The sequence below is a fragment of the Phascolarctos cinereus genome, unplaced genomic scaffold (genome assembly GCF_003287225.1).
Source record: "Phascolarctos cinereus isolate Bilbo 61053 unplaced genomic scaffold, phaCin_HiC Scaffold_3;HRSCAF=262, whole genome shotgun sequence".
Lineage (NCBI taxonomy): Eukaryota > Metazoa > Chordata > Mammalia > Diprotodontia > Phascolarctidae > Phascolarctos > Phascolarctos cinereus.
This window is the reverse complement of record NW_027555736.1, coordinates 161,843,409-161,869,726: the sequence shown is the minus strand read 5'-3', so window position 1 is coordinate 161,869,726 and position 26,318 is coordinate 161,843,409. Positions and strand designations below refer to the sequence as shown.

The window sequence follows — 26,318 nt, the reverse complement described above, 5'->3', positions numbered from 1 at the left end:
TGCTAAATACAAAAAGGGTGGGAAAGTCCTCTGAAAGCCAACATCTTTCACCTCTAATCCTTTGTTCCAAGTTCCTGCCTTTCTCATGCAAATATGCTTGGCCACCAACAGGAAGGCTTTGAGCTTACTCTACTTTAGAATTTTGGGTACCTGAAGCTTGGTAAGGTCTTTCATTCAGTGGTATAAAGTATGAGAAAAAGAAGACATCTTTTTATAGAGGAGGAACCTAATGATATAATGACATATCCAGGTCACAAAGACAGCAAATATTGTAAAGCTGGGGTTTGAAACCAGGACCTCTGACTCAAAATTCAGTGCTCTTAATGCTTCTGTAAGGTGCTATTACAAACAAGGCATTCCACTCCACTGTGGGTTAACTTTGATTAAAAGAAAATTCTTTAGATTGAACCAAAATTGGCCTCTATAATTAACACACATTGGTTCAAGTTTGCTCTGCAGATCAAAATAAGTTCTTCCTTCTTTCATGTGAACAACCTTTCAAACATTTGGTTACATTGTAGAGGTTGTCAGTCTGGGTTCAAAGCTTTATGAATCAGTCAATAAGCATTTATTAAGCACTGGGAGTACAAAGAAAAGCAAAAAATACCTTATAAGAACCCGGCTAGGAGAGAGAGAATGTGGCCTAGTAGATTATGCTCCCAAGGGATATAGTACAGATGTTTGTTTAGGCTCTTAAGAGTTCTTAACTTTTTTTCTTTTGCCACGGACCCCTTTGGCTGGCTGCTGCTTGGTGGTGATGGGGGAGAGGGGTGTGATATGAGAAAAAGATATCATTTTATAGAGGAGGAACCTAAGATCCCAGGAAATGACTAGGGCAAGTCACAAGGATAGCAAATAGTAGAGCTGGGGGCTAAAATATAATAATATTTAAACTGGGGTATAGCTTTTGGCCCCTTTGCTGAGTAACATTTTTGAATGCAAATAATACTTAGGATTACAAAAGAAATCAAGTATATTGAAATACATTTGTCAAAATATTTTGAAAAAAAAGTTCAAGGGATCCAGATTAAGAACCCCTAATACATGAATCTTTTGCCATGGAACTTCAGCCAACATCTTCTCCCTCCTCATCTCCATCTCCTTTGCTTCCCTGGCTTCCTTCAAATCCCAGCTAAAATCCCATTTTCTACAGGAAGCCTTTCCTTATCCCCTTTAATTTTAGTGCCTTCCCTCTGGTGATTGTTTCTAGTTTATCCCATGCATAGCTTATTAGTAAATAATTGCTTGCATGTTTTGTCATCCCCATTACACTAGGAGCTCTTTGAGAGCAGGTCTTTCATACCTTTCTTCGTATCCTCAGCACTTTGCACAGTACCTGGCTCACAGAAGACGCTTAATAAAGGTTTATTGCCTAACTAGAAGGTTAGTCTTTACAAGCCTTCTCAGATAGATGAGTCTTTCCCATGCCTGCTTCGGGTCCTTCTGTCTTCTGCCTAAATTGATTGGTTCAAAAATGCGCCGTTGCCGTTTCTCCAATTTCGGATTTCACAGACCTGCATCAGGGCCCCTTGGACTCACGTCCACAGTTGTATGCAGAATAGTAACACTTTTTTTTTTTTAACTACTCGACGTGTTTTTGCCAGAGTACGGGAGCCCTGTGAGCTAGCAGGGCACAAGAGGTTCGCGAGCATCCTCTTTACTCCCCGTCTACCCCGCCTCTCCCGGTACAGCTAGAGCACCACGAGGCGCACGATCCCTCAGCCTTTCCCTGCCCTCACCCATCGCCGCGCGAAGGCCTCAGTCCCCGGCGTTTGAAATTCCTGCGCGTGTCGGTGGCACGCAGCCAAGGGGAAAAAGGGAAGCAGGCCTGGGATTGGGGCGTGGGTGGGGTGGATGGTCTGGGGCTGGGAACCCGGCTAGGGAGCCTGTGACGTAGCCCTAGGGGGCGTGGCCCGCAGAGACCCCTCCCCTATACCTCCCCTCCCCCTCTCCCTCCCTCCCTCGCCCTCTCTCTCGGGTCGGGGTTACATGGCGGCGACTGCGGCAAAGCGAGAGCCTTGGAGACGCCGCTGCCGCCAACACCGCCGGAGACCGGAGCCGACCTTAGGGGCTGTCCGCGGGCCCTGCACTGCCTCGATGAGTCGGAGAAGTCCCGTGAGTGGGTTCGGTGTGCCGGTGGGGGCTGAGGGCCGCTGCAGGGGGGGGGGTGGAAACGGGCGGCCGGCGGCGGCGGCGGGGGCGGGGGGAACGGGACACCGAGTCCGGGAGGGCCCGGCGGTGGCGGCCTTGGGGCCGGCTCGGCCCCCTCTTCTCTCCTTCCCTCCTCCTCCTCCTCCTCCTTTGTGTGTGACCCTCCCTCCGCCGGCGGCGGCGGCCGCTTAACAAAGGCGCTTTTGTTTCGCCTCCTTTCCGCCGCCCCTCCTCCAGCTCTCTCCCGTGCCCGGCCCGGCCTGGCCTCTCTAGCTGGGCCAGGTCCTTTCCTCCCCCAGAGCCGGACCGGTGTGGACCGGCCTGGGCCCGGGGGGGGGGGAGCGTCCGCTTGCGGCGGTCCGGCTTCTCCCCCACGCCCCTCCAGCGGGGCTGGGGAAGCGGATACCCGCCCCTCCCACCGCCCCAGGGGGGGCGGGATTGGGGGGAGGCGGCTGCCGGCTTGGGGCAGGGGGGTGTGGTACGCCCCTTGTCCTCTTTTTCCTGGGGGGGGCAGGGGTGCCCTGACTCCTCCTTGGTGGCCTCATAGCGGGGGGAGGCCTCTCCTGTACCCCAAGGACTTGTCACCCCAGTCCCAGGGATTTACATTCTCCCACTGTCCCGGGAACTTATGGTCCTTCTCCACCCCCCTCGCCCCTACTGCTCCCTAGACCAAGAGCCCCGCCCCCGACCTGGGAAGTTATGCTCTCCCCCTGCTCCTGGTACCCTGAGCCCTCTACTGCCCCAGGATTAGGCTTCCCCGCAGACTTAGTCTTCCACTGCTCCGGAAACTTGTGTGCTCCTACCCGGGGGCTTAGAGCCCCCCTGACCTGGGAACTACTTATGGTCCTCCCTTGCCCCAGGGACTCTAACACTCCCCCCTACCCACCCAAGAACTTATCCTCCCCCTGAGCTGGGTGGGCACTTAAGGTCCATCCTACTGCCCTAGGGACTCAGATCCCCCTCGACTACCCAGGGGACTCAGCGCCGCCCACATCCTCTCCTTTCTTCTTAGGCCTCAGCTTTTCCATCACTTTTGCTTTTTTTAGGAGAGGTGGGCGTTCGATCTCTTGTTTTTACCCCTCGTTCCTTAAGGGCAAGAGATTTGAATAGCTTGGGGCTTGTAGGTGGGCCCCTGGAGGAGGGGGAAATCCCAGGAGCGGTTTGTGGTGCCGGGTGAAAGAGAGTGACGGGTACTCTCACGCCTTCCTGGCATTTTGCTGGTCGAAATAGAGTTTCCCGGATCTCCTCTTCCTCCCTCCCTCCGGCTTCCCCCCCCGAGGGACTCTGCCTCAGCTGACTTCTGAGGCTAAGGCACCCGAGGACTTAACTTGGTAAACTACTTATCAGTTGCCACATTACGAGTTGTCTGAAATCCCCCCCCCAGTTACTAATCTAGGCTAGCCTGGGGTACAGAAAAGGCGATTTTGTATTTGTTGGCCAATTTCCTTGTGTATTTCAAAGTCACTTTTATTTCCATAGCTGTGTAGGGTGGTAGCTTGTAAAGAGACCAGAATTTTTAAAAATTAGGTCTGTCAATTCTGTGAAATTCACTGCAGAGTTAGTGTGTCCTCACCTTATTTTTGAACCCTCTGACCCATGATTTCCCCAAGATGCATTGAAAAGTACTGGAGTTTTTACTTCATTTAATTCCAATTGGTAAGGATTGTTTAGTCTATGTAAAAAGAAAAGAAATGATTTTTTCCCCCCTTTTGCCCATCCTTTGGAAAGGTTCAATGAGGGGAACAGTGAGCTCTATTTAGGAACACGGTAATAGTAGCTGGACTGATAGTTTCTTAGGGTATTGTGTAACTGCTAAAAATGATTCTATTTTAAAAGTTCATTTTCAGCTTTGGTGTGATCTGTAGGAGAGAAGTTTCTTTGGAGGGGAGAAGTTAATGGGGAATGGAGTAGCATCAGACGTTTGGACCAGATTGCAATATCAAACAACTTATCAAATTGTTTGGCTAGTCTTTCTGTCCTGTTTATTTTGAACAAATTCTGAATTGTTTCATCTTTTTTTTTGAGTTTATTAATCACAAGTGTAATTTTCACAATGGGATTCTTTGATAGAATTTTCTGACTAGAAGAATCAAGGATCTAGAGCAGAGCACTTGAAGGAAACTTCTCAGACTTGCTTGTGCTTTCTTTCCCTCTTCAATCTGAAAAAAAAAACAAACCAAAAAACAAAAAAAACTTATATATACTTATTTGTTTAGTAAGAGGTTGTAAAAAACTTTGATTAGAATATACAGTACTATAATATTTCTTGATTTACTTTTCTGAATTCACTTTTTTCGTGGGCTGGTCTTAAAGTAAGCTAGAAAATATGACAGATTTGAGAATGATAGGTTTTGTTGTCTTTATGTTACTGTAAAGAAAAACTTTACAAAATGGAAATATTTATAAGTAAAAGCTTTATATAATACTGTTTGTTGATTTCAGAAGTTCAACACTTGCAGAAGTGTTGAAGACTAGAATTTGTATTTCAATTGAACATCCATTTATTAATCATAAGCTATATGCAGAATTCTGTTTTGTGAAAGATAATAGATAAGAAAGATGTAATGAGAAAGATCATTTCTTTCCCCTCCTGGAGCTTACCAATCTACCCCTTTCTTCAAAACGGAAATAGATTGTTTTCTTTTTCTGATCATTAAACTCCTGCAAATAAATAAATAAAATTGTCCCTTCTCTTCCTCTCCCAAAACCTCCAAACAATCCAATCAAAACACCAAGAGACAATTTTCTTTTGGAGTGGAAGAAATATTGATTTTTATTTTATGAATTTAACAGGTTCTGGATCCTGTCAGCCTTAAAAAGTTTTGTATTGTTTTTACATATGCACTAATTCTCAGAATTTTCGTAGGCTGATAAAGTAGCATTTGCTGTCTCAATTAGTGTACTTTTTTTTTATTATGAGGGTTAGTATGGGAGGGAATTTAGAAGAACAGCAAGTTTTTATGAGTTCCATGATGACTCAGCCTGGCTACTGACTGCAACGTGGCTCTTTTTTTTTCTTTTCCTCCCCCTTTCCAAGTATACTGTATTTTATTTAGTTGGGCTAAAATTGTTCAGGATGCATATCATTTCAGGTGATGTTGTCTTTTCTAAAGAGAGAAAGTTAATGTTTTGTCCGAGGAGTGATTTTGTATTTTTGATGGGTTTTTGAATCTTTGTTATCTTAAAATAAGTCAGTGTATTTTTGTTTCTAAGTACTAAATGCTCAGATGTGAAATTTTGACATACTTTCTAAAAGAGATTTTTTTTAAAGGTTCCCTGGTGAGGTTAATTAGTTCAGTCAGTAGTATTTTGAGATATTTGTTAGAAATACTAAATTTCTATCATGTACTGATGGAAACTGACTTTATTAATGTATTAACTGCTTATGTATCTTTTATAATAATATTTGCCTGGAAATAAATTAAGTAATCATTTTAAAGGTGCCAACAACTAATCAAAAATATAGCTGTAAACATTAGGTTTTCAGTTTAATGGAAGTCTATTACAATAATGCTAAATACAATAATTTGACAGATATTTGTAGGCTTTTTATTTTCTTATATAATGAATAGTATTTTAAATAGATCAGCATGATAGATCAGCCACTCATTACTTTTTCGTCTGTCAGGATTTCATGATAGGCTGTTGAGCACACTGTTCCAAAATTAGGGCTTAGATTGGAGTTAGGTAATAAGATACAGCTTTGACTGACTTGAAAACCCACAGTGTTTAGCAAGTTGGCTTAAAATAAGATTGGCAATAGGATTTAAGGCGGATTTTTTTTGGGTCTCCTTTCCCCTTTGTTTTATGTATTAAAGAGTTTTAAAAATGGATTTATTGTTATTCCTTGTGAGTATTAAAATATTGCAATAGGAATTAAATTTCTGGACTTTTTTTGGGTGTGATTTTTCTGAATGATTTGGCAGATGGACTTTTTAGAACTTGAATTAAATTTTTATGTATAAAATCTGTATTACACACATAAGCTTTTTGCTTTTGCAGTTTTTGTAGCAATATTTACAATATTTCTTTGTTATAGGTGAGTACAGTATAGGACTAATCAACATACACAAAATTGATTAGATCTTCAGGTTCTTTCTATGTCATAATACATGTTATTTTTGGAAAGATCTTAGCACCTTTAACTCTTGGACAATCAGCTGTTTCTGTTAGTGTTGTTCAGCTAGTTTCCTTGAAAGGTGAGTGAGTGGCTTCTGCTATAACAGTGTTACAAGTTCTCTTTCAAAATCTTCTTGTGATGCTGTCTTGCTAAACCTAACAGGAAAACCTGGAAGTGAGGTTCTGAAGCTGTTTTATTACTCTGAGCTCTGTAAAGATCTTAGAATATTATTACTTAGTTAATGATACTTTTAAGGGGAACTTCTTATAGGACTGACTAGTCCTTTTTTATACAACTGGAGGCGATACTAGTGGTTGGGTGGATGGCTAATCACCCACCTCCATCTGGCTATTCCAGGAGCAGCTAGGTGGCACAGTGGATAGCATGCCAGGTCTGGAGTCAAGAAGCCTCCTCTTCTTGACTTCAAATCTGGCCTCAGACACTTAACTAGCTCTATGACCCTGGGTAAGTTACTTAACCCTATTTACCTCAGTTCCTCATCTGTAAAATGAGCTGGAGAATGAAATAGCAAACCACTCCAGTATCTTTGGCAAGAACACCCTAAGTGGGGTCACAAAGAGTCAGACAGGACTGAAACAACTGAGCAGCAACAATCTCTTATAGGGATACACTTCTAAAATTGTTATAACTCAACTGAATTTTCAAAATTTTGCATTTTACTCCACCCTCTTCAGCTCTCATAGATGTGCTGGGCCATGATTTTCCTCAGATTGTTCCCTCTGCCTGGAGTGTTCTTTTCATTTTTTTTTTTGACTGACAGGATCCAGAACCTGTCTTATGTTTTCATATATACCAAAACCTTTGTAACAAATACATATGGTCAAGCAAAACAAATTCATGCAATGGCCATGTCCAGAAATATATATCTTATTCTGCATCTTGAATCTATCACCTCTTTCAGAAGGTGAATATCATGCTTCATCATTGGGCCTCTGGAATAATGTTGATTGTTGTGTTAATCACAATTTTTAAATCTTTAAAAGTTATTCTTTAGAATATTTTTATTTTATGTATTATTTTCCTGGTTCTGCTCACTTCACTTGACATTAGTTCATGTAAGTCTTCCCAGGTTTCTCTGAAACCCTCTCTTATAATATTTCACTATATACACACACACACACACACACACATATATATATATATATATACACACACACACACACACACGTGTGTGTGTATATGTGTGTGTGTGTATGTATATGATTATTTATTCATCTGTTCTCCAATGATGGGCATTCCCTTAGTTTCCAGTTCTTTGCTATAACAAAAAGAGATGCTACAAATATTTATGTGGATATGGATCCTTTTCATTTTTTGTTGATCTCTTTGGGGCATGAGCCCATAATAGTATCACTAAGTCAAAAAGGTGCACAGATATGTAATTTTTTACTCATAGTTCCAAATTGCTTTGAAGAAGGGCTAAATAAATTCACAACTCCATCAGTAATATATTAATATGCTTGTTGAAAAGTCATCCACCTCATTTAAAATACACTATACAATTTACTCCTACTTCCTAGGAATTCTTAATGTGTAGGATTTGAAGGTGATATTGTACCTGTGTTTGATTTTCAGGAGACCTTACTACTCATGTAGCTGTATCTAGCCAGAATTCATTAGTTCATTAATAACACAGAACATATATTAGATAAATATTCATTATGGAGTATAATGGAGGTAATTTTGTTTTGTTTTAAACAGAACTTCCCTTAGAAAGCTTCCAAAAGAAACTCAAACAAACTTTATTTTAACATTATTCTAACTCTGAAGAATGAATTTCTTCACAAACCACTAAAACTGCCCTAGGTTTTACAGTCCCTTCTCTTCCTTGAAAAGGGGACCTCTGTTGCTTGGAGGCTGTTTGGTCACCAGTTTTAAGTCAGTGTCACAGTTTAATAGTATGTATAGTATAATAGTATATATTAAAAACTGTATGAAACACTTGTCCAAATCACTAAGAGAAAGAAAGCAACCTTTAAGTTTCCCCACATAACTAACAAATTGGGAAAGATAGCAAAAGATAGGAGTGTTGGAGGGGTTATGGAAAAATGGGTGAAGTTACTGGTGAAGTTGTGAATTGGTCCTAATCATTCTGGAAAACAGTTTGGAATTATGAAAATACTGAAATGTCCAATATCTTTTGATCCAGAGTTTCCACTGTTAGGCTTATACTCCAAAGAGGTCTTCCTTTCAAAGGATTCAGGTGAGGACATTAACACAAAACCCCTCCTGATTCTTTCATTACTTTTTTGGACAAAAGACCATAGCCTATATTCTGTGCCTGGAATGTCCCTTCCCCTTCCTCTCATATTTAGACAGCCTACTCATCCCTTTAATACCCAGAAGCCTTCCTTGTTCTTTTGTCCCCTCCCTCTTCACTTGGAAGAGATTATAAGATCTAGAGCTGGAAGATACCTTAGAAATAATTATACCAACTTCTCACTTCTGTATGAGGAAACTGATGGTAAGACAGAGGTAAGGTGACTTGTTCAAGGTCATGCAGCAGAATTAAGATTCAAACTCAGGTCCTTTGTTTATGAATCAGGTAGTCCATAATGCTTGATCTCATAGCACTTTGCTTTATTTATAAAGGAGTGGGTAGTCCCTACTATTTTTGCATTTTTCACTACGTATTTGCCACATCTGAATTGGTGAATTTGAATTTCATTTCCTTAAATGATATAATTCTTTGGGTAGGCTACCAAGTAGCAAAATGGGGAGAAAGTATGTGGACAGAATCCCCAACACTTTTGTGGATTATTTAAAAATAGCACACCTTTTGAGGACTATAATTATTGGAATATCTTTTCTCTTTCTCCCATATGTATAAAGCCTTACTGCTATTAATAGTGAAATTGTGATATTGTTGAATTAAGCTTTTTTTCTCCTAATTTTATGTAACTAACAGTGGGCATTTAGTAACCTAGAAAGGGGAGAGGGAACATGAACTGTTTGATTAGCATTGTCAGCTTATACGGTTGCCTTTGGCTGTTATTCCATCCTGCTTCTATTTTTTTTTTATGTTTTCCCTTTAGGGAAAATTATGGATTTAGGGATTATTATGGATTTAGCAAGGCCAGATATGCTGGGAAGAAGAAGCTCTAGGGAAGTCTGTGCTGTTCTCAGAGTTGGAGCTAATGAATGACTGCTGTGTTAGGACCTGTTGGGTGAGAGTCCAGAGATACTGTTCTGTACAGACTTGCTCAGCATGACTTTGCTGTCCCTCTCACCTTGTGTAGCTCAGCAAACTAATGTAGTTATGTAAGCTTTGATGTTTAAGCTTGAAAGTTGTGAAGGTTGCACAAGCTGTTACATTCTGTTGGGGTAGGCTGTTGGTAGTAGTGGTCAGTAACGGAAAGATCCTGTTGGTAGCTCTCTAATTTTTAAGCTTGTTATCTTGATTTTGAGCTTTTAGAATGTTTGTTATATAAAGCTTCCTTAATATCACTCTTTCATTCATGACTGAGGCTTGTTGCATGGACTCCAAGACTAAGTTATAGTAAGGCTACATTGTATCTGATTGTTCATCATACTGGATGTGACCAAATGCACTCATATCCAAGGCAAAGCCAAGTTACTCTTTAGTCTTAAAACTTTCTGAAGTGAAAAGTTTGTCTGGAGTGCTAGGGAAAGCATAGAGCGATGCAGTGATACATAATTGCTTTAAGAAATTTTATTGATATCTTTTGTTTTTATATCATGTACATTTTACAATTTATTCTCCCCCTCCCCCCTTTCCAGACCATCTATAACAAAGAATAAAAAAAAGTGGAAAAAAGAATTCAGCAAAATGAACCAACACGTGGAAAAAGTGTGACATGTATTGTTACATGCTCCTACTCCAAAAAAGTAGGGAGATGGCTTCTTATAACTTCTTTGGGGCAGAGTTTGCCTAATAGAATTTCCCAGAATTATGTTGATTTGTTGTTGTTGTTGCCCTTTCTGTTTACATTATTGTCATTATGTTTTCCTGATTCTGCCAGCTTTACTTTGCATTATTTCATGTCTTTCCTATGCTTTACTCTGTTTTTATCATATTACATGTTTTTTACAGTAGCAATATTCTGTTTCATTCATGTATTAACAACTTTGCTTAGCTTTTCCCCAGTTAATAATCCTCTACTTTGTTCTCAGCTAGTTGCTACTATGTAAAACTTTAATGTAAATATTTGTTGTATGTGGGGCTTTAAAAAAAAATCATTGACCTCTTTGGAGTATAAGCCTAACAGTGGAAACTCTGGATCAAAAGATATTGGACATTTTAGTATTTTCATAATTCCAAATTGTTTTTCAGAATGATAGGACCAGTTCACAACTTTATGAGTAACTTCACCCATCTTTCCATAACCCTGCAACATTGATTATTCCTATATTTTGCTATCTTTATCAATTTGTTGGGTATGCAGGGAAATGTAAAGATTGCTTTATTTCTCTTAGTGATTTTGATAGTATTTCATAGTTATCAATAATTTGTGATTTGGGGGGGCTAGGCAATGGGGTTAAGTGACTTGTCCAGGGTCACACAGCTAGTGTTATGTGTCTGAGGGCAGATTTGAACTCAGGTCCTCCTGAATCCAGGGCCTGTGCTCTATCCACTGCGCCCCCCCAGCTGCCCTATAATTTGTGATTTTTAAAAGAACTATTTGTTCATAACCGATGACCATTATTGGGGGATGGCTTCTTGTCTTGTATTTCTGTTAGTTGCCAGTAGTTGTTTTATTGTCTTCTTCCAGTGATGGATAAGAGCATGGTTAAAGTATAAGCAGCTTGAGGGCGAGTTCTGTGTCTTTTCTGATAATTCCTCTTCTGTCCTTACATAAAGTGTTCTATTATTTCCAAATGTTACCAAATCTCCTCAAATAGCAGAGCTGCCATTAGAAGGAGAGGAAGGATAACATTTAGAAAATGGGAGTAGGGAGGGGCAGGATATAGGAGAAATGAATACGTGGATTGGAGGGCAGAGATGAGGAAGTTAAGAATGTGAAGCCACGAGAGGAGACTAGAAATAAAGGAGTGAGAACAACTCTAAATGAATTGAATCACGTATGAATGGGAAAAGAAAGAATCGATTTATAGACTAGCTGCACTCCTAGAGATGCCCAGATATTCAGTAGAGATTGGGAAAAGAGACTGCTGTATGTCCTTTCTTTTCCTGTCCCTTGGATCCAGTGTCTCTTTAAGGTTAGGCGAGGCATGCTTAGAAATGAGAGCTTAGTGGCAGAGCACAAGGAGTGGGGTGATAAAGAAAAAAATAACATTTCTTACTGTGTGCTTTCAGATGGTATCCAGTCACTTGTCAGCTCTTGTGCTGATTCTCCCCACAGTATTGTTCATCAGTCTCTTCTCCACTCCCACCACAACCACCCTACTTGAAGCCCTCATTACATCTAGCCTGGATTATTGTAATAGCCTGCTGACTGTGCTCCTTGCCTCTGTTCTTTCCCCCTTTCCATCTGTCTTCCATATAGCTGCCATTGATAATCTTTTTTTCTTTTTTTTTTTTTTTAGGCAGTTGGGGTTAAGTGACTTGCCCAGGGTCACACAGTTAGTAACTGTCAGGTGTTTGGTCTGAGGCTGGGTTTGAACTCAGGTCTTCCTGACTTCAGGGCCGGTGCTCTATCCACTGTGCCACCTAGCTGCCCCTGCCATTGATAATCTTAAAGCACAGGTTTGACAATGTCAGTTCCCTACTCAGTTCCAGTGAAACCTAGTTACCTCTAGGATCAGTCCGTCAGTCACGTGTGTATTAAGCACCTACTGGATTCTAGGCATTGAGGACATACTACATACATACATACACACATACTTATACATACATATATACACACTTATACATACACACATGCATATACACATATACGCATGCATATATGCATATATATACACATATGTATATAATATGTATATGCAAGACAATCTCTGCCATCAGGAAACTTACAGTAAAATACAAAGTCCTCTGTTTATCTCCATCCTACCTTTCTAAAATCATTGCACATTACTTTCTTTGGTGCTTTTTGGCTCCTGTATACATCATTCCTTCTCTCTTCTCCCTGCCTTTGTATAGACTGTCATGCCTGGAATGTACTCCTCACTTCTGTCTGTAGACTCCCTAGCTTCCTTCAAGGCTTAGCTCAAGTGCCACCTTTTAAATAAGGCATATCCCAATCTCCACTTTCCTCCTCTCTAATCCCTCCCACCCCTATCCCTTGCCAGTGCACCCCAAGGCTCTGTTCTGGGCACTCTTTCTTTTTTCCCTCTATACTTTTTCACTTGGTGATATCATCAACTCCTGTGGAGTTCAGTTATTATATCACTGCAGTTGACTGCTATATGTATTTATCCAACCATAATCTCTCTCCTCAGCTCTCGTCATACATCTTCAGCACCTGTCCTTTTAGTAGGCATTCCAAACACATGTCCAATACAAAACTCATGTATTCACCTAAAACCACCTCTCTTATAAAGCAAGGGATTGCCTTCTTCCAGTTAGCTACATTTGTGGCCTTGGTGTCATCTTTGATCTCTCATCCCACATATGCAATCAGTTGTCAGATCTTGCAATATCTCTCACAGATGTCCCACTACCCTGGTTCAGGCCATCATTACCCTTCACATGAACTATTGCAAAAACTTCCTAATTTGATTTCTCTGATTTAGGCCTCTCCACTACTCCAGTCCATGTTCCGTACTGCCACCAAACTATAGGTCTGGCCATGTTACATCTACTACTCAATAAATTCCAGCGACTATTATTACTTCTAGGATCAAATAGAAGGTCTTGCCATAACTTGGCTTTTTCCTTACTCTTTCAGTTTTCTGCCTCTTAAGGTGTTGGCACTCTGACCAACTAGTTCCCTACTTCATATCCCTCATACATAAGGCCTTTGCATTGGCTGTGTTCTCCCTCCAAGGTTATTGTGGTCTACTTTGTGTGTCTTGTGTATGTATACCTATACATCTGAACCAGTGTATCTCCCTCCCTGTTAGAATTTAAGCTCTGTCTTTTTATCCTTAGGGCTTAGTGCTCAATGCCTGTAAATAGTAGGTTCTGAATAAATACTTATTGTTTGATCTGTATTTTATATTTACTTATCTTTGTGTTTGCTTACTCTTTCCTTCCCCCTCTTCCCTTGCAAACTTCTTATTTTCCTTTTTTCTTTGCATCCCCATGGCCTAGCCCAGTATATGGCAAAGAGTAGCTGCTTAATGAATGTTGAATGAATGAATGAATTTTGTTGTGTGTAAGCTGCCATTATCATTATTTTAAAAATTTAATAAGTACCCTCTTATTTATTCAACATCAAGGTTATCTAGTCAATCCAAGGTTCTTATGTTTACATTCAAGATGGATATGGATACAGAATAACTGGGTATTTAGTAATAAATAGCAGGCCTACCAACATATTTTTATCTATTGTGGATGACGAATACCACCTAGCATTTACAAAAGCATTTAGACAATAAATAGTATTCCAGCAGGGATTGGAGTGGAGGGGATTTAGAAAAAATAAGCATTATCTCTAAGACTGAGAGGCAATTTCTAATGTGGTGGAAAGAGCAGAATAATGGATTTAAGAATGTGGAGAGACCTAGATGCAAATCCTGCCTCTGATACACACTAGCAGTGACTATGAGCAAATCACTTAACCTCTCTCAGCCTCAATTTTCTTGTCTTATAAGTAGAGATAATAGTACCTGTCTCACAGGGTTGTTTTGAGGGTCAAATGAGATAATGCACCTCACTTAAATTACTATGTAAATGGAAGTTGTTGTTATAATGATGTTCCTGAACACTACTTGGGCACCACCTAGTGGGCTCACATGCTCTTTGAGTCTCCCCAATTAGGTTCTTGAATTTGGTGATTGTTGATTCTTTCTGAGACTTAGACGTTTAGTTCATCAGTAACTCTAGGGCGCTGAACAATAGACACTTGCTGTCTTCTAGCCAACATTTAAAACCAGAGTGTAGGTGTGGTCAAGCATCTAGGCTTTTGTAACCTTGCTTCAGTAGCTCCTGCTATGGGGACTGATCAGTTTCAATCAGAGATTTCTATGTGGGTATGAGGCATGAATAAGTGTCTCCCTGAACTACTGTAGCTCTAGGTACTCAGGGGATTGAGATGAGGTGCTGTGGCAAGTAAACAGGTGCCCAGTACCCAGGATTTATACAGTTATAATCTGGCCTTCGTGTTCAGATGGGCGCTGTTGATTCCTCCAGTCCCTATCAGTGCTCATCATGGGAACAGAAGTTTGCTGAATTTTTTGCCCTTTTGTGCTCCTTGTATATTTGGTAACTGGATGGCCAAGTTGGGGCTTGGGTTGCTGTGGAGGAGGACTGGGGATATAGAAGGAAGAGGACAGTCATCTTTCTTTCTGAGTGAGGTCAGATGACAAGTATTAATATAACATAGCTGGTTGAATCAGTGGAGAGGAGATGGGAGGGGATTCCACCAAAGTAAACGGTTTGCTATCTAAGACTGTCACTGGAATCATGTTAATTGAAGCTATACTTTTCTTGACCAAAAGTCTGAGTTAAGTTGGGGGGGGGGAAGTGAAGCGAGGAGACAGACCTAGTTCCTTTGGAATAAGCAAATTGGGTTACTTTTTTTTTCATTTCTGCCCTAGCCACATCAGTTGCATGAACTGTAAGGCCTTTACCAGGGCCCCCAGTTAGAACTGAGGTAGAGCACTTTGCTTGGGGGGGATGGGGGGAGGAAGAGGAGGAGGTCTGGGTGATGGTAGGAAAAGCAGCCAATGTCAGGTCTAGAGAAGCAGACTGAATCAAGCCAACCCAGTTCCTGTAATTACCTCTTTCTAGTCTAGCCCCTATCTTCAAATCTCTTTCTAGGCAACCCCAAAAATATCATTGTAGTCTTTGGTGCTGTACATGTGAGGGGCGGGGGTGCAGAATCAAACATTCATTTCTATGCAGAGAATTATAAAGTGTATGGAGTTCAGGGAGAGTACCAATTGATTTCAAGCTGATTTTTGCTTTTCCTCACCTCTTCTGGGAGATACAAATGAGTGAGGGAGTTATGGGCCTTGCCATGCTAAGTTCTCAGCTTTAGACACAGATGATTGTGTAATAGGGGAATCATGGAGATGGCTGATGTGAGAGTAGTTGACCTGTAAAATAATGGGTTCTGCTCAGGACCTCTGGCTGAAGCTCAGCCATCACCATGTTCTTCTGGTGGTGTCATTTGCTTTAGATGAGTTTATCAGCCTGGGAAGAAGTTTCATTCCTTGGGCCTCTGTATAGTCTTCGTGAAGGCTAAAAGTGAAATGTCACAAGGACAAAGGTGATATGGTGGGCTGTGTGTTTGTTCCTTAGTCTTAGTCTGGTAGACAGGGTCAAAAGTACCCTCCGCCATATTGAGACTGCCAGAAACAGCATTAGATATCCACTACATTATACTGTGACATTATTGGGTAGTCAAACTTCTGTGAGCACCTTATTGTTTGAAACAACCTTTAATAGAGAAATTTTTTTCAGTTTTAAGTGTATAAATCAGCAGTTTTGATATGAGTATTCTGTGGCTGCAGTAGAATAGAAACAATATAGCCTGCCGTATAATTTTACTGATTTCTTTCTTTTTTTTTTCCCTTTCTTTTCCAGGTTGTCACAGAATAAGATGGATGGTAGCTTTGATTGTGATTGTGGTGAGCTGGAGCCACCTGATCACTAACAAAAGACATCTTGTGTAAACCAACAGCTGCCAGAGCTTCCTAGTCAAATAAACAGTTAACAAAGGAGGAAAAGAAACAAAACTAACATAGTGCTTACTGGCACCCTAGAAATGATGCTGCTCAGGACCAGTCCAACACTGAATGTATCTGCACTGTGAGGAGAATGTTCAGAGAAGCCTATTGTGTGCATATTTATTCACTTTTTTGTTAAATGTTAACTCGTTTAGCACAGTAAAGCTGAGTGCATAGTATGTCATTTCATTCCGTTTGAGTTTCTTGAGTGTTTTCTTTAAATGTCTGCAGAATTGCTGCTCCTATCTTGAGCTATGGATACTGCAATCTTTCTAATTCTCAGTATGAGTTAGAGCTTACAAGCTGTAAGTTTAAAGGGAACTCACCAGGCCTGGTTGGCACATGCGATGAGTATCAAGAAACCATCTTGCAGTGGAAGCAGAATTATTTTTCTCCCTTTTTGAAAGATCTTTTTTTTTGATGCCAGTTTCCTTCCGTGTTTACACAAGTTCATCAGTTTGAAAGGAAAAATAATATTAAGTGTTTCAAAATGGCAGAAAAGTTTGAAAGTCTCATGAACATTCATGGTTTTGATCTGGGCTCTCGGTATATGGACTTAAAACCGCTAGGTTGTGGTGGCAATGGCTTAGTTTTTTCTGCTGTCGATAATGACTGTGACAAAAGAGTGGCTGTCAAGAAAATTGTTCTCACAGATCCCCAGAGTGTTAAACATGCTTTACGCGAAATCAAAATTATTAGAAGACTCGACCATGATAACATTGTGAAAGTATTTGAAATTCTTGGTCCCAGTGGAAGCCAGTTAACAGATGATGTGGGCTCTCTGACAGAACTGAACAGTGTTTACATTGTTCAGGAGTACATGGAGACAGACTTGGCTAATCTGCTAGAGCAGGGCCCTTTACTGGAGGAGCATGCCAGGCTTTTCATGTATCAGCTGCTACGTGGGCTCAAGTATATTCATTCTGCAAACGTACTGCACAGAGATCTCAAACCAGCTAATCTCTTCATTAATACCGAAGACTTGGTGCTGAAGATAGGTGACTTCGGTCTTGCCCGGATCATGGATCCCCATTACTCCCATAAGGTATGTGAAAGAAAAGCTTGTAGGGGTGCACATGTGCGTGCTCACGCGTGTGTGTGTGTGTGTGTGTGTCTGTCTGTCTGTGTGTGGTAATCTTTCCAAGGATTCTTATGGATCTGAGGAGAGAACGTTTGTGTTCTCTGTGTGCTTTCTCTTTTCTAACAAACTTAAAACAACTTCTGTAGATTTTTTTATTCATGATACAACCCTGTTGGGTAGGTAGGTGAGAAGGCATACTAATTTTTTGGGTAGGGAAATGGAAATGAAGGCTATCTACATTGGAAATTGCATTGCGAGTTTTACAGACTCAAGGCAACTTTTGATTTCATCCCAAGTGTAGTTAGGTAGCTTATCTTGACCTTTTGCTTCTCTTTATAGATACTAGCATTTTGGTCATTTTATTCATTGCTTTAATAGCTTCACTAAAGGATAAAAAGAGGAAATTAAACAAAATTGAAATTCCTGCTATCTGTCTATTACTTTATTAATTTTGTTGTGGTGGTGGAGAAGGTTGTAAAAATAAGATTTGGGCGCTTATATTTGTGTGTGATATCCCTATCCCTCGTTTACTTTGACTTGGACTGCAGGATACATCTTTGCTGAAATGCTGACTGGGAAAAAACCCTCTTTGCAGGTTTGAATTTCTTTTTATATACACATGCACACATAAAATATAGAAATTAATCACGTCCAGAAGTAATTTTTCATTTATTTAAAACAGTTGAGGAGAATTGAAAATGAATAGTGTCAGTCAAATTTTATGGGTATAAATGACACTAAAATAAATCTATTTAATCACCAGTTCTGTTCCATTGAACAGAACAAAGAGGAAAAGGGACTTCAGATGTAATACAGAAGCATTCTTTTTACTCTTCTGTGATTTCATTACTATAGAGAACTCCTAATAAGGAACTCCCTTTAGCAACACAGATCAACACCTGCTAGTCCTTTAAAAATTTTTTTTTCCTCAATTACATGTAAATACAATTTTTTTTTTTTGGCTAGGCAGTGGGGCTAAGTGACTTGCCCAGGGTCACACAGCTTGTAAGTGTTATGTGTCAGAGACTAGATTTGAACTCAGGTCCTCCTGAATCCAGGGCTGGTACTCTATCCACTGCACCACCTAGCTGCTCCAAAACAATTTTTAACATTCAGTTTTTAAACTTTTGAATTCCGAAGTATCTCCCTTCCCTTCCCTCTCCTTGAGAAGGCAAATAATTTATTATAGATTATACATGTACAATCATGCAAAACATATTTCCTTATTAGCCATGTATAACTGTTAGTCTTAAAAAGTTGCCTGAGGCATTGAGAGATTGATTTGTTTAGAGTTATACAGCCAGTGTTCATCAATGGCAGAACTTCAATCCAGTTCTTCTAGATATGAAGGCTTTCTGTCTGTCAGCATTGCTTCTCAATATAGAATCAGAGGGCTTAGAAAAATCTCAAGCAGCATCAAGCCCGGTACCCTCTATTTAAAGCATGTGAATAACTAAATGATATTCTAGGAGATAGAGTTGTGTACCCTTGAAGGTCTTCAACCCTAGAGACACCCCAGAATCTCACAGTAACTTATTTTCCCACAGTGTTTATCATCCTGGTGATCAATAAGTTCTTCCTTTTTATCCAGTTGAAGTTTTTCTTTCTTTTTTCTTTTTGGTGAGGTGATTGGGGTTAAGTGACTTGCCCAGGGTCACACAGCTAGTAAGTGTTAAGTATCTGAGACTGGATTTGACCCTCAGGTCCTCCTGACTCCAAGGCCAGAGTTCTATTCACTACACCACCTAGATGCCCCTGAAGTATTTTCTTTAATGCCAGTTTCTTCATGCCTGTGGAAGCATAAAGAAGCATTCAGCATCCCCTTTGTTAAAAGATTGATCATCACCTTTTTGTAGGACCTATTTTTAACTGTTTTGGTCTTTGATTTGAGTCATTTATGTTAAAAAAAATTCAGTAGTAGGGGATATTACTAATTTCAGCAAGTTACTAATTCATGTATTTGGTTTGATAAGCGTGGTTTTACCTGAAAGCATAAGGTGATTGATTGCTTACTTGAAAGCTTGTGATGTCTTCTTTCTTTGTAATGCTTTAATATATAGGTCCACCTAACTTTTGGCAAGCATGATACAGTGTGGAATATTAATTTATACAGAAATTAAATTCTCAAACAGGATTCCTTTAAATCTAAGTTCCCCTGTTGCGTTTAAAATGCTTCAATTCCAGTGCATGTGATTTTGGACACATGATTGATGCATGAAGTGAATTATACTCATATGTATAACTGTAAACATGTGAAGGACATCTTAACCTTTTTGTGCCATAGAGCCACGTTTAAGCATAGCAGTCAAGAAATTACATTTATTGATTACATTGTATCCTTTTGTTTCTAAAAAGGTAGGTCAGAATCTAGGATGTGGCTTGTTCTGTAAGGATTTGAGGATTTAAACATTTTAGAATTACTGACTTAGTTAATACACCTGATTTCTCTAACATTTTTGACCTATAAATACCAAATGAAATCTGTATTTTTGCATACATATTGTAGTGAGGTCTATTCTGCTATGAAAATGGAAGTAAGAGAGATCTTCTTAAGAGAATTGATACCCAAAATAGCCATTGCCCTCCAAAAAAAGTTTTAACATTTCACAGTTTTTTTAAAATTTAGACATTTGTTAGGTCAGATTTATTTATTTGCTGTCTTTTGTTAAAGTAACATTGTAAAAGTAAGCTTTTTATTTTTTTAGGGTCATCTTTCTGAAGGATTGGTTACTAAATGGTACAGATCTCCACGACTTTTACTTTCTCCTAATAACTATACTAAAGCCATTGATATGTGGGCTGCAGGATGCATCTTTGCTGAAATGCTGACTGGGAAAACCCTCTTTGCAGGTTCGAATTTCTTCTTATATACATGTACACACATACGCAATGTAGAAATTAATCCCATACAGAAGTACTTTTTTCACTTATTGAGTAAAAGTGATCTATATCAAATCAAGTAATTTACTATGGAATGAAGGATTTCAAAATTCAAAGGTGAATAGTGTTTTTTAGCAGTTTTTTTAAAAGTAGAAGGTTAAATAGCATATGTATATTTGTAATATCATGCAAACCCTCTGTTTACTTGAACTTATGTAACTCTACAGTATCCTTTTATGTATTATGTCTGCTGATTGTTGCCCAAAAAATGCAGTTCATTTTTGAAGCCTGTAAGGTCCTATGTTATTATTGTGCCATCTGTCACCTGTGCTGTGCAGCTTTATCACTTTTTGGTCTTTGCTGTGCTCCAACTGCTGAAAGTCCAGCTATTTTTTTCTTTGTCTTCCCATAGTCTTTGCCACTTGAACTACTACAATTTAGTGGCTGTTGTAATCTTCAGAAATTTAGAACAAATATTTACGGAGTACCTGCTACATCCTGGCATTATGCTTGGTGGAAACTTCTGGCAAAAATGATGGTGACCTCAAAGATTTTAATCAAGGCCAGCTCACCTGTAAGACCACAGTGCTAGGCACAATATAGATAAAGAAGTAGAAGATAGTGTAGTCCCTGTCAACAAATACTTTATTTGTAAAGATAAGGCTAATACAGGAAACATCAGATTCTGCCCAAGGCAGAGTATAAGTAGGTGCTAAATGTTGTGGTTTTGAATTGTATATGTAGTAGAATTGTTCATAAGAGAGATCAGTGATGGTTAGAGTAGTCAGAGAAGGCTTTATGGATGAGTAGGATTACAGCTTTGGGCATGTAGACTGAGTGGCATTTAGATAGGTAAAGGTGGAAAAAAATAGGTAGGACAAGTAATATGAAGCAAGAATGAACACAGTGTGTTTTATGTAACAATCAGAAAAACATCCACATTGAAGCTTTGAAATTCATGTTGGAGATTCATGAAAAATAAAATTTGGATAGGTTGGAAACCAGTGAAGAGTTTAGGTTTGATAAAGTAGATAATAGGGAGTCTTGCAAAGTTTTTGAAGAGGGAAATGATATGATGATCTTTAGAGTAGACCTCTATTATTTTCAACCCTGTTGTGAGGAGGTTAGTAAATAAATGGGAAGAAATCAGTTTTAGAGAAAATTTTAGCTTTTGATGAGATAGAGTGAGTGTTAAGGAAAGCATAAGCATAATCTATGTTAAAGTAATTTAAAAAATTTTTTTATTAATTTATTATGATTTGTGAACAATCACTTCCATGTGCTTTTGAGTTGAAAATTTTTCTCCCCCTCTCTCCCCACCACCCTCCCCAAGACGGCGCACAATCTGATATAGGCTTTACATTTACATACCCATTAAACATATTTTCACGTTAGTGAAACTGTAAGTAAAAATTAAAACCAATAGGAGGAACCATCAGAAAGATGAAACAAAACTCAACAGAAGGTAAAAATAAGTGATAGCGATTTGACTTCCATAGTTCTTTTTTTGGATGTAGACAGCATTTTCCATCCCGAGGCCTCTGGAGATATCTTAGATCCTTGTAATGCTGAGAAGGGTTCGTTTAACAATATTAGTCATTGCATTATGTTAAAGTAATTTTTAGCATTAGTACTCGTTACAAATATCTGTTTATATGGAATTTTCAGATTTGTGTATAAGGTTTTTCCTGATGTATATCTCAAGATTCAGCTATAAAATGTGATCATGATAGGAAATTTCAATTTAGAAAAAAATTAGGACTCCCAAGAAATGGAGCCAAATTACAGGCAGAGCCCATTTCTCATCACAAAGCATTTCTGCGACTCACATCACAAAGTGGAGAGTTAAAGCATATTCTCTTTCCTTGTAGGAATGAATATTCTATTTGGGAGAATGTTTCTGACTGAGGACTTAGAATCAAATCATTATTTATAAGAAGTGGTGAGGCTCAGGGAAGAATTCTGGCCTGGGAGTCAGGTTGTAAGATTCTAGTTCAGGCCCTCTTACTCCTGATGGTATGAATCACCTCACCTTTGAGGGCTCCAGTTTCATCATCTGTAAGATGGGTATATTGGAGTAGACGGGACTGTGACATCTCTTTCAGCTCTAACATGCTGAGACCCACACTGTCATAAAGTAAAGATGGTGGCTATAAACATCTAAAATTTAAACAGTAAAATTTTGGTCCAAGTCCTATAAAGTAGATGTAGTGGACTATATACATTATATCATACATATATACATATTAGAGGTATCAAAGATTTAACCTAAAACTGATGCTAGCTATAATAAACATCTAATTTATTCACATTTTATAAGGTCTTTATTGATATGATATATATGGCTCAGTTCACTTTGGAAAAATATTTCTGGGGATGTATGATCTTGGCTTCCTCCCCCTTTCTTCCTATAGCAAACTGAGGCATTCAAAATTATTCCTTTGAGTTGAGTTCTGAGGATCTGCTCTTTTGAGAAAAACTCATAGTTCCCCTCTTTTCCTATTAGATGCCATACCAGTGCCTCAGTAAACGATCCTAGAAAGGGGGTAGGAAGTTGACTTATATTGGATATTAGGCACTCTTGAATGGAATGTGAACCATCAAAAGTTGGGGGCTGCCAGTTATAGCTTTCATTTGTGTTGTGGTTTTTGTAGAATACAAAGTGCTTTCATACTTGTTCTCTCTTAGCTTTATAGAAAGCTATTTGTAAAGAATGTCAGGGATCATTTGGTCTAATTTCCTCATTTATAGATGTGGAAACAGATCTTTGAGAGAATGTGACTTGCCTTGGTCATTCAGTTAGTAAGAGTACTATCTGGAAGCTGAAAATTGTTTAGCATTATGATCTCTAACCAACATTTCAATGTATAGGCCCTTTCTAATATTTACTGCAGTGCTATCTTAGGAGCTATATTAGAAAACAGAATGATGGGAAATGGGTTCTTTTTAAAAAAGAGTTAGTACATAGCACTCAGTTATTGTTTTTCCTAGTAGAAGTACTGGGGTTTAGAAACAGGCAATTTTAGAGCTGGAAGGGACCTTGGAAATCACCAGGATTGGTTTTATCATTTTGTTTATGTAGAAACTGGTCCAGAGATGTTAAGTTAATTGGCTGAAAGTGTACAACCGGTTAGTAGCTAAGCAAGGACTAGATTATGACTCAGGTCTCTTAATTTCAGTCTCATTGTTATTTATATTATACCATGTTGCCTTGGCATGGTGTCCCAGCTAATGAATCAACTAAGACAAGGTATGGGCAAAAAAAATTAAGAAAGATTTTTTGGAGACCAGCGGTTGAGAGGATTAATGACATTCTGGGTGGTGAAAAAGGAGAAATTGTCTGTAAGCCTAATAAAATGTGCATTTCAGCTAACTATAAATGTTATTTGGTAAAAGTTACAAAATATAATGGAAATTATAATAGGTAATGTGTGTTCAGTTAAACATTTTCAAAGGTTTTGTACAAGGGAGAGTGTGTTGGGTTCTGGAGATACAAAAGCAAAAACTGAAATAGCAAAGAAGTATGGTATTGTAGAGGCTGGCATCTGGAGTCTGAGCTCTTCAGTTTGAATTCTGACTCTGTTACTTAGTATGTGACCGAGGGGGGAGTTGGGAGGAGGAGGTAGATTAGATGATGATCTTAAAGGTTCCTTCCAGTTTAAAATCTACTACTCTTTTGACAGTCTCTGCATTCAAGGAGCTATTATTCTTTTGAAAATTAAGTATGTATACAGATAAATATATGATACAAAGTAATTTGAAGGGAGCGATCACAATTTTCTGCCATTTGGGGGGCTACTTGAGTCATTGTTTTTATATGTATGTTTTACTTGATATTTCTTATTCAGGTGCACATGAACTTGAACAGATGCAGCTGATTTTAGAATCTATTCCTGTTGTACATGAGGAAGATCGTCAGGAGCTTCTCAGTGTAATCCCAGTTTACATAAGAAATGATATGACTGAGCCACACAAACCCTTAATTCAGCTGCTTCCAGGAATTAGTCGTGAAGGTAATCTGGATTGAGATTAACCATGTTATTTTCTTTGACAAACTAAGGAAAGTCTGATCTTTTTTTTTTTTGTGCATATGCATGATACATTTTTTTCAAGTTTCTAAGGGCATCTAGATCCCAACTTTTAGTATTCTGTTTTTCATATTTCACTTACCCTTGTCTCCCTTTGCCTGTCTGAGGTCACTTTCTGGCTCTAACCCTGTCTCTTCTGTAGCCTCTCTAGTCTTTGGTGCCATTGGTAATAATAGAGGAGAGATGGCTATTGTCATTAAGTATCCAAGTTTCTAGGGAGTCATACCAAGAGTAGGATGACTCCATGTTTGTCTGAATAAATATGAAGGTGTGGCTGTGAATGAAAAGAGAGAAGGGGGAGAGAGGATGACTAAGTCAACAGCATGGAGTGAGACTTTAGGGCAGGGAGATGCCTTAACAGCTGGAGGTCGGGAGGGATGGTGAAGACAGGGAAGGTAGAACAAGACTTTAATAGAACTAGTGACTATGAATGTGTATAAAGAATGTACAAGTGTTGAGCGTGTTATATGTATTAGATACCAACTCATACAAAGAAGTGTAACTGAAAACAGTATGCATAAATATGAATGATGAGAGAAAAAAGTAAGGAGATACAAACCTTTAGTTGACTACTGAAGCCGTTTTTAATTTAATATCAGGATATATGTCACTTTTTGGATCTGTGTTAATGTAAACAAAATACAAGGACTTTAACTATAGTAGTAATCCAGCATTAATTGTAATGTTGAAATTTTTATAAGGGGCAAATACTAGTAATGAAAGTTATTTTTGACTTATATTCTTAAAAATTCATTTATATCCATCAAGGATTATACTCATCATGTGGCCATTCATTCTAGTGTTCAGTCTGACAGTGGCACCAAGTGTTTTGTTTTCTTTTTTAGAGTTGTCATTTCTTATGCCAATTTGGAAAGTTAGAGATATCCACTATTTCCCTCTTCACACCCCCACCCCAATATAAACTTCTCTTTACTGGTTGTAAATAATATCTCCATTTCAGCAAAATTCTGGAAGTTAAATTGTATGTGGGTCAGAAAAAGTTACGTTTTACTGCCATTCCAAGAAATACTGTGTGGCAAAGTGATAATGGATGTTAAGGTAATCCTTGTTTTCCAAGGATAATTGGGATTGATTTTGTCAGTCAAAAAGGAATGAAAATACTATTGTTATATTTATGTAGGATTTGCATTTAGGTTTTTATTTCTTGCATAATAGCCACTGACTCTTTTATGAGTCTATAATTCTACTTGAATGAATGAAAGTTAGTTTTTGTATGTTACTGTGTTAAGATAATGAAGCTATTTAGTTACTTTTTTGTCCATATGGGAGAGCAGAAAGGGAAGAATAGGTCCTCAGTGAGGAGTGATTGGTAGAAACAGAGCATGATGAAGTTTGGAGATGCCTCACTAGAGTCTCCTGCAAGGGTGACAAATGGACATTTAAATATTGGTCAAAAGATCTCCAGTGGGGAAAGGTCAAGGCATGAAAATGGTAGCTATGTGGATATTGAGGCAACTAGTGGCCCCAGTGCTTAGAGCCCTAGGCCTGGAGTCAGAAAGATCCGAGTTCAAAATCTGGCCTCAGAAACTTACTATCTGTGTGACTGTGAGCAAGTCACTTACCTTTGTTTGCCTCAAGTTTCCTCAGCTGTAAAATGGGATAATGCTTACCTCCCAGGGTTGTTGTGAAGACCAAATGACAGTATTAGTAAAGCCCTTAATCTATTGCCTGGTACATAGTAAGTGCTATGTAAATGCTGGTGATTCTCAAGGAGGATTCACAAGAGGCCTGTTTTTCTCCCTTGTCCAGGGACCTGTCAGGTGTCAAAGATTGAATAAACAAAATTCAAGTACCTGTCAGTAGATATATCCCATTAAGACAACTGAATGAAAATACTTGTATCTGTTGTAGAATGCTTGGAACTTGAGATATGATTTAACCTAACATCAAGGATTGTAGAAATCTGGGCCTATAAAGAAGCCAGGGGTGTAAGTACCCTGACAGAAGCTGCTGCTTTTGTGTTAGCATATATTTCTGCATTTCAAATGTAGAGCATGCTTGTTCTCATCAAGTTAGATATCCGTTTTCTAAAGTCTTCTGAAATTACAATTTAAAAGGAGACTACTCCTCTAAGATAATAGGAAGAAGTGCTGGAAAAAGGGGGATGCCAAATTTAGCATAGAAAGTGTGACAGAGACACTGATATATTGGCTGATTTGAAAGTTCATAGCCTTGGCTCTCCAGAACATTAAGATGG

General features: G+C 39.0%; 1 protein-coding gene across 2 annotated transcripts in view; it reads left to right on the top strand.

The window, feature by feature from the left end:
* Positions 1 to 1,943: 1,943 nt before the first annotated feature.
* Positions 1,944 to 26,318, top strand: part of MAPK6 (mitogen-activated protein kinase 6) — a 38,636-nt gene continuing 14,261 nt past the window's right edge. Inside the window, exons 1-4 of one of the 2 annotated variants that reach the window (XR_002323431.2) lie at positions 1,944 to 2,115; positions 15,909 to 17,096; positions 19,838 to 19,982; positions 23,861 to 24,025. Coding sequence is in view for 1 of the 2 variants with exons in the window: in XM_020980938.2 (XP_020836597.1) it covers positions 16,542 to 17,096; positions 19,838 to 19,982; positions 23,861 to 24,025 (865 nt within the window). In the remaining variant the exon portion in view is untranslated. The remainder of the gene's footprint in view (positions 2,116 to 15,908; positions 17,097 to 19,837; positions 19,983 to 23,860; positions 24,026 to 26,318) is intronic. The other variant, XM_020980938.2, reaches the window with a different exon arrangement.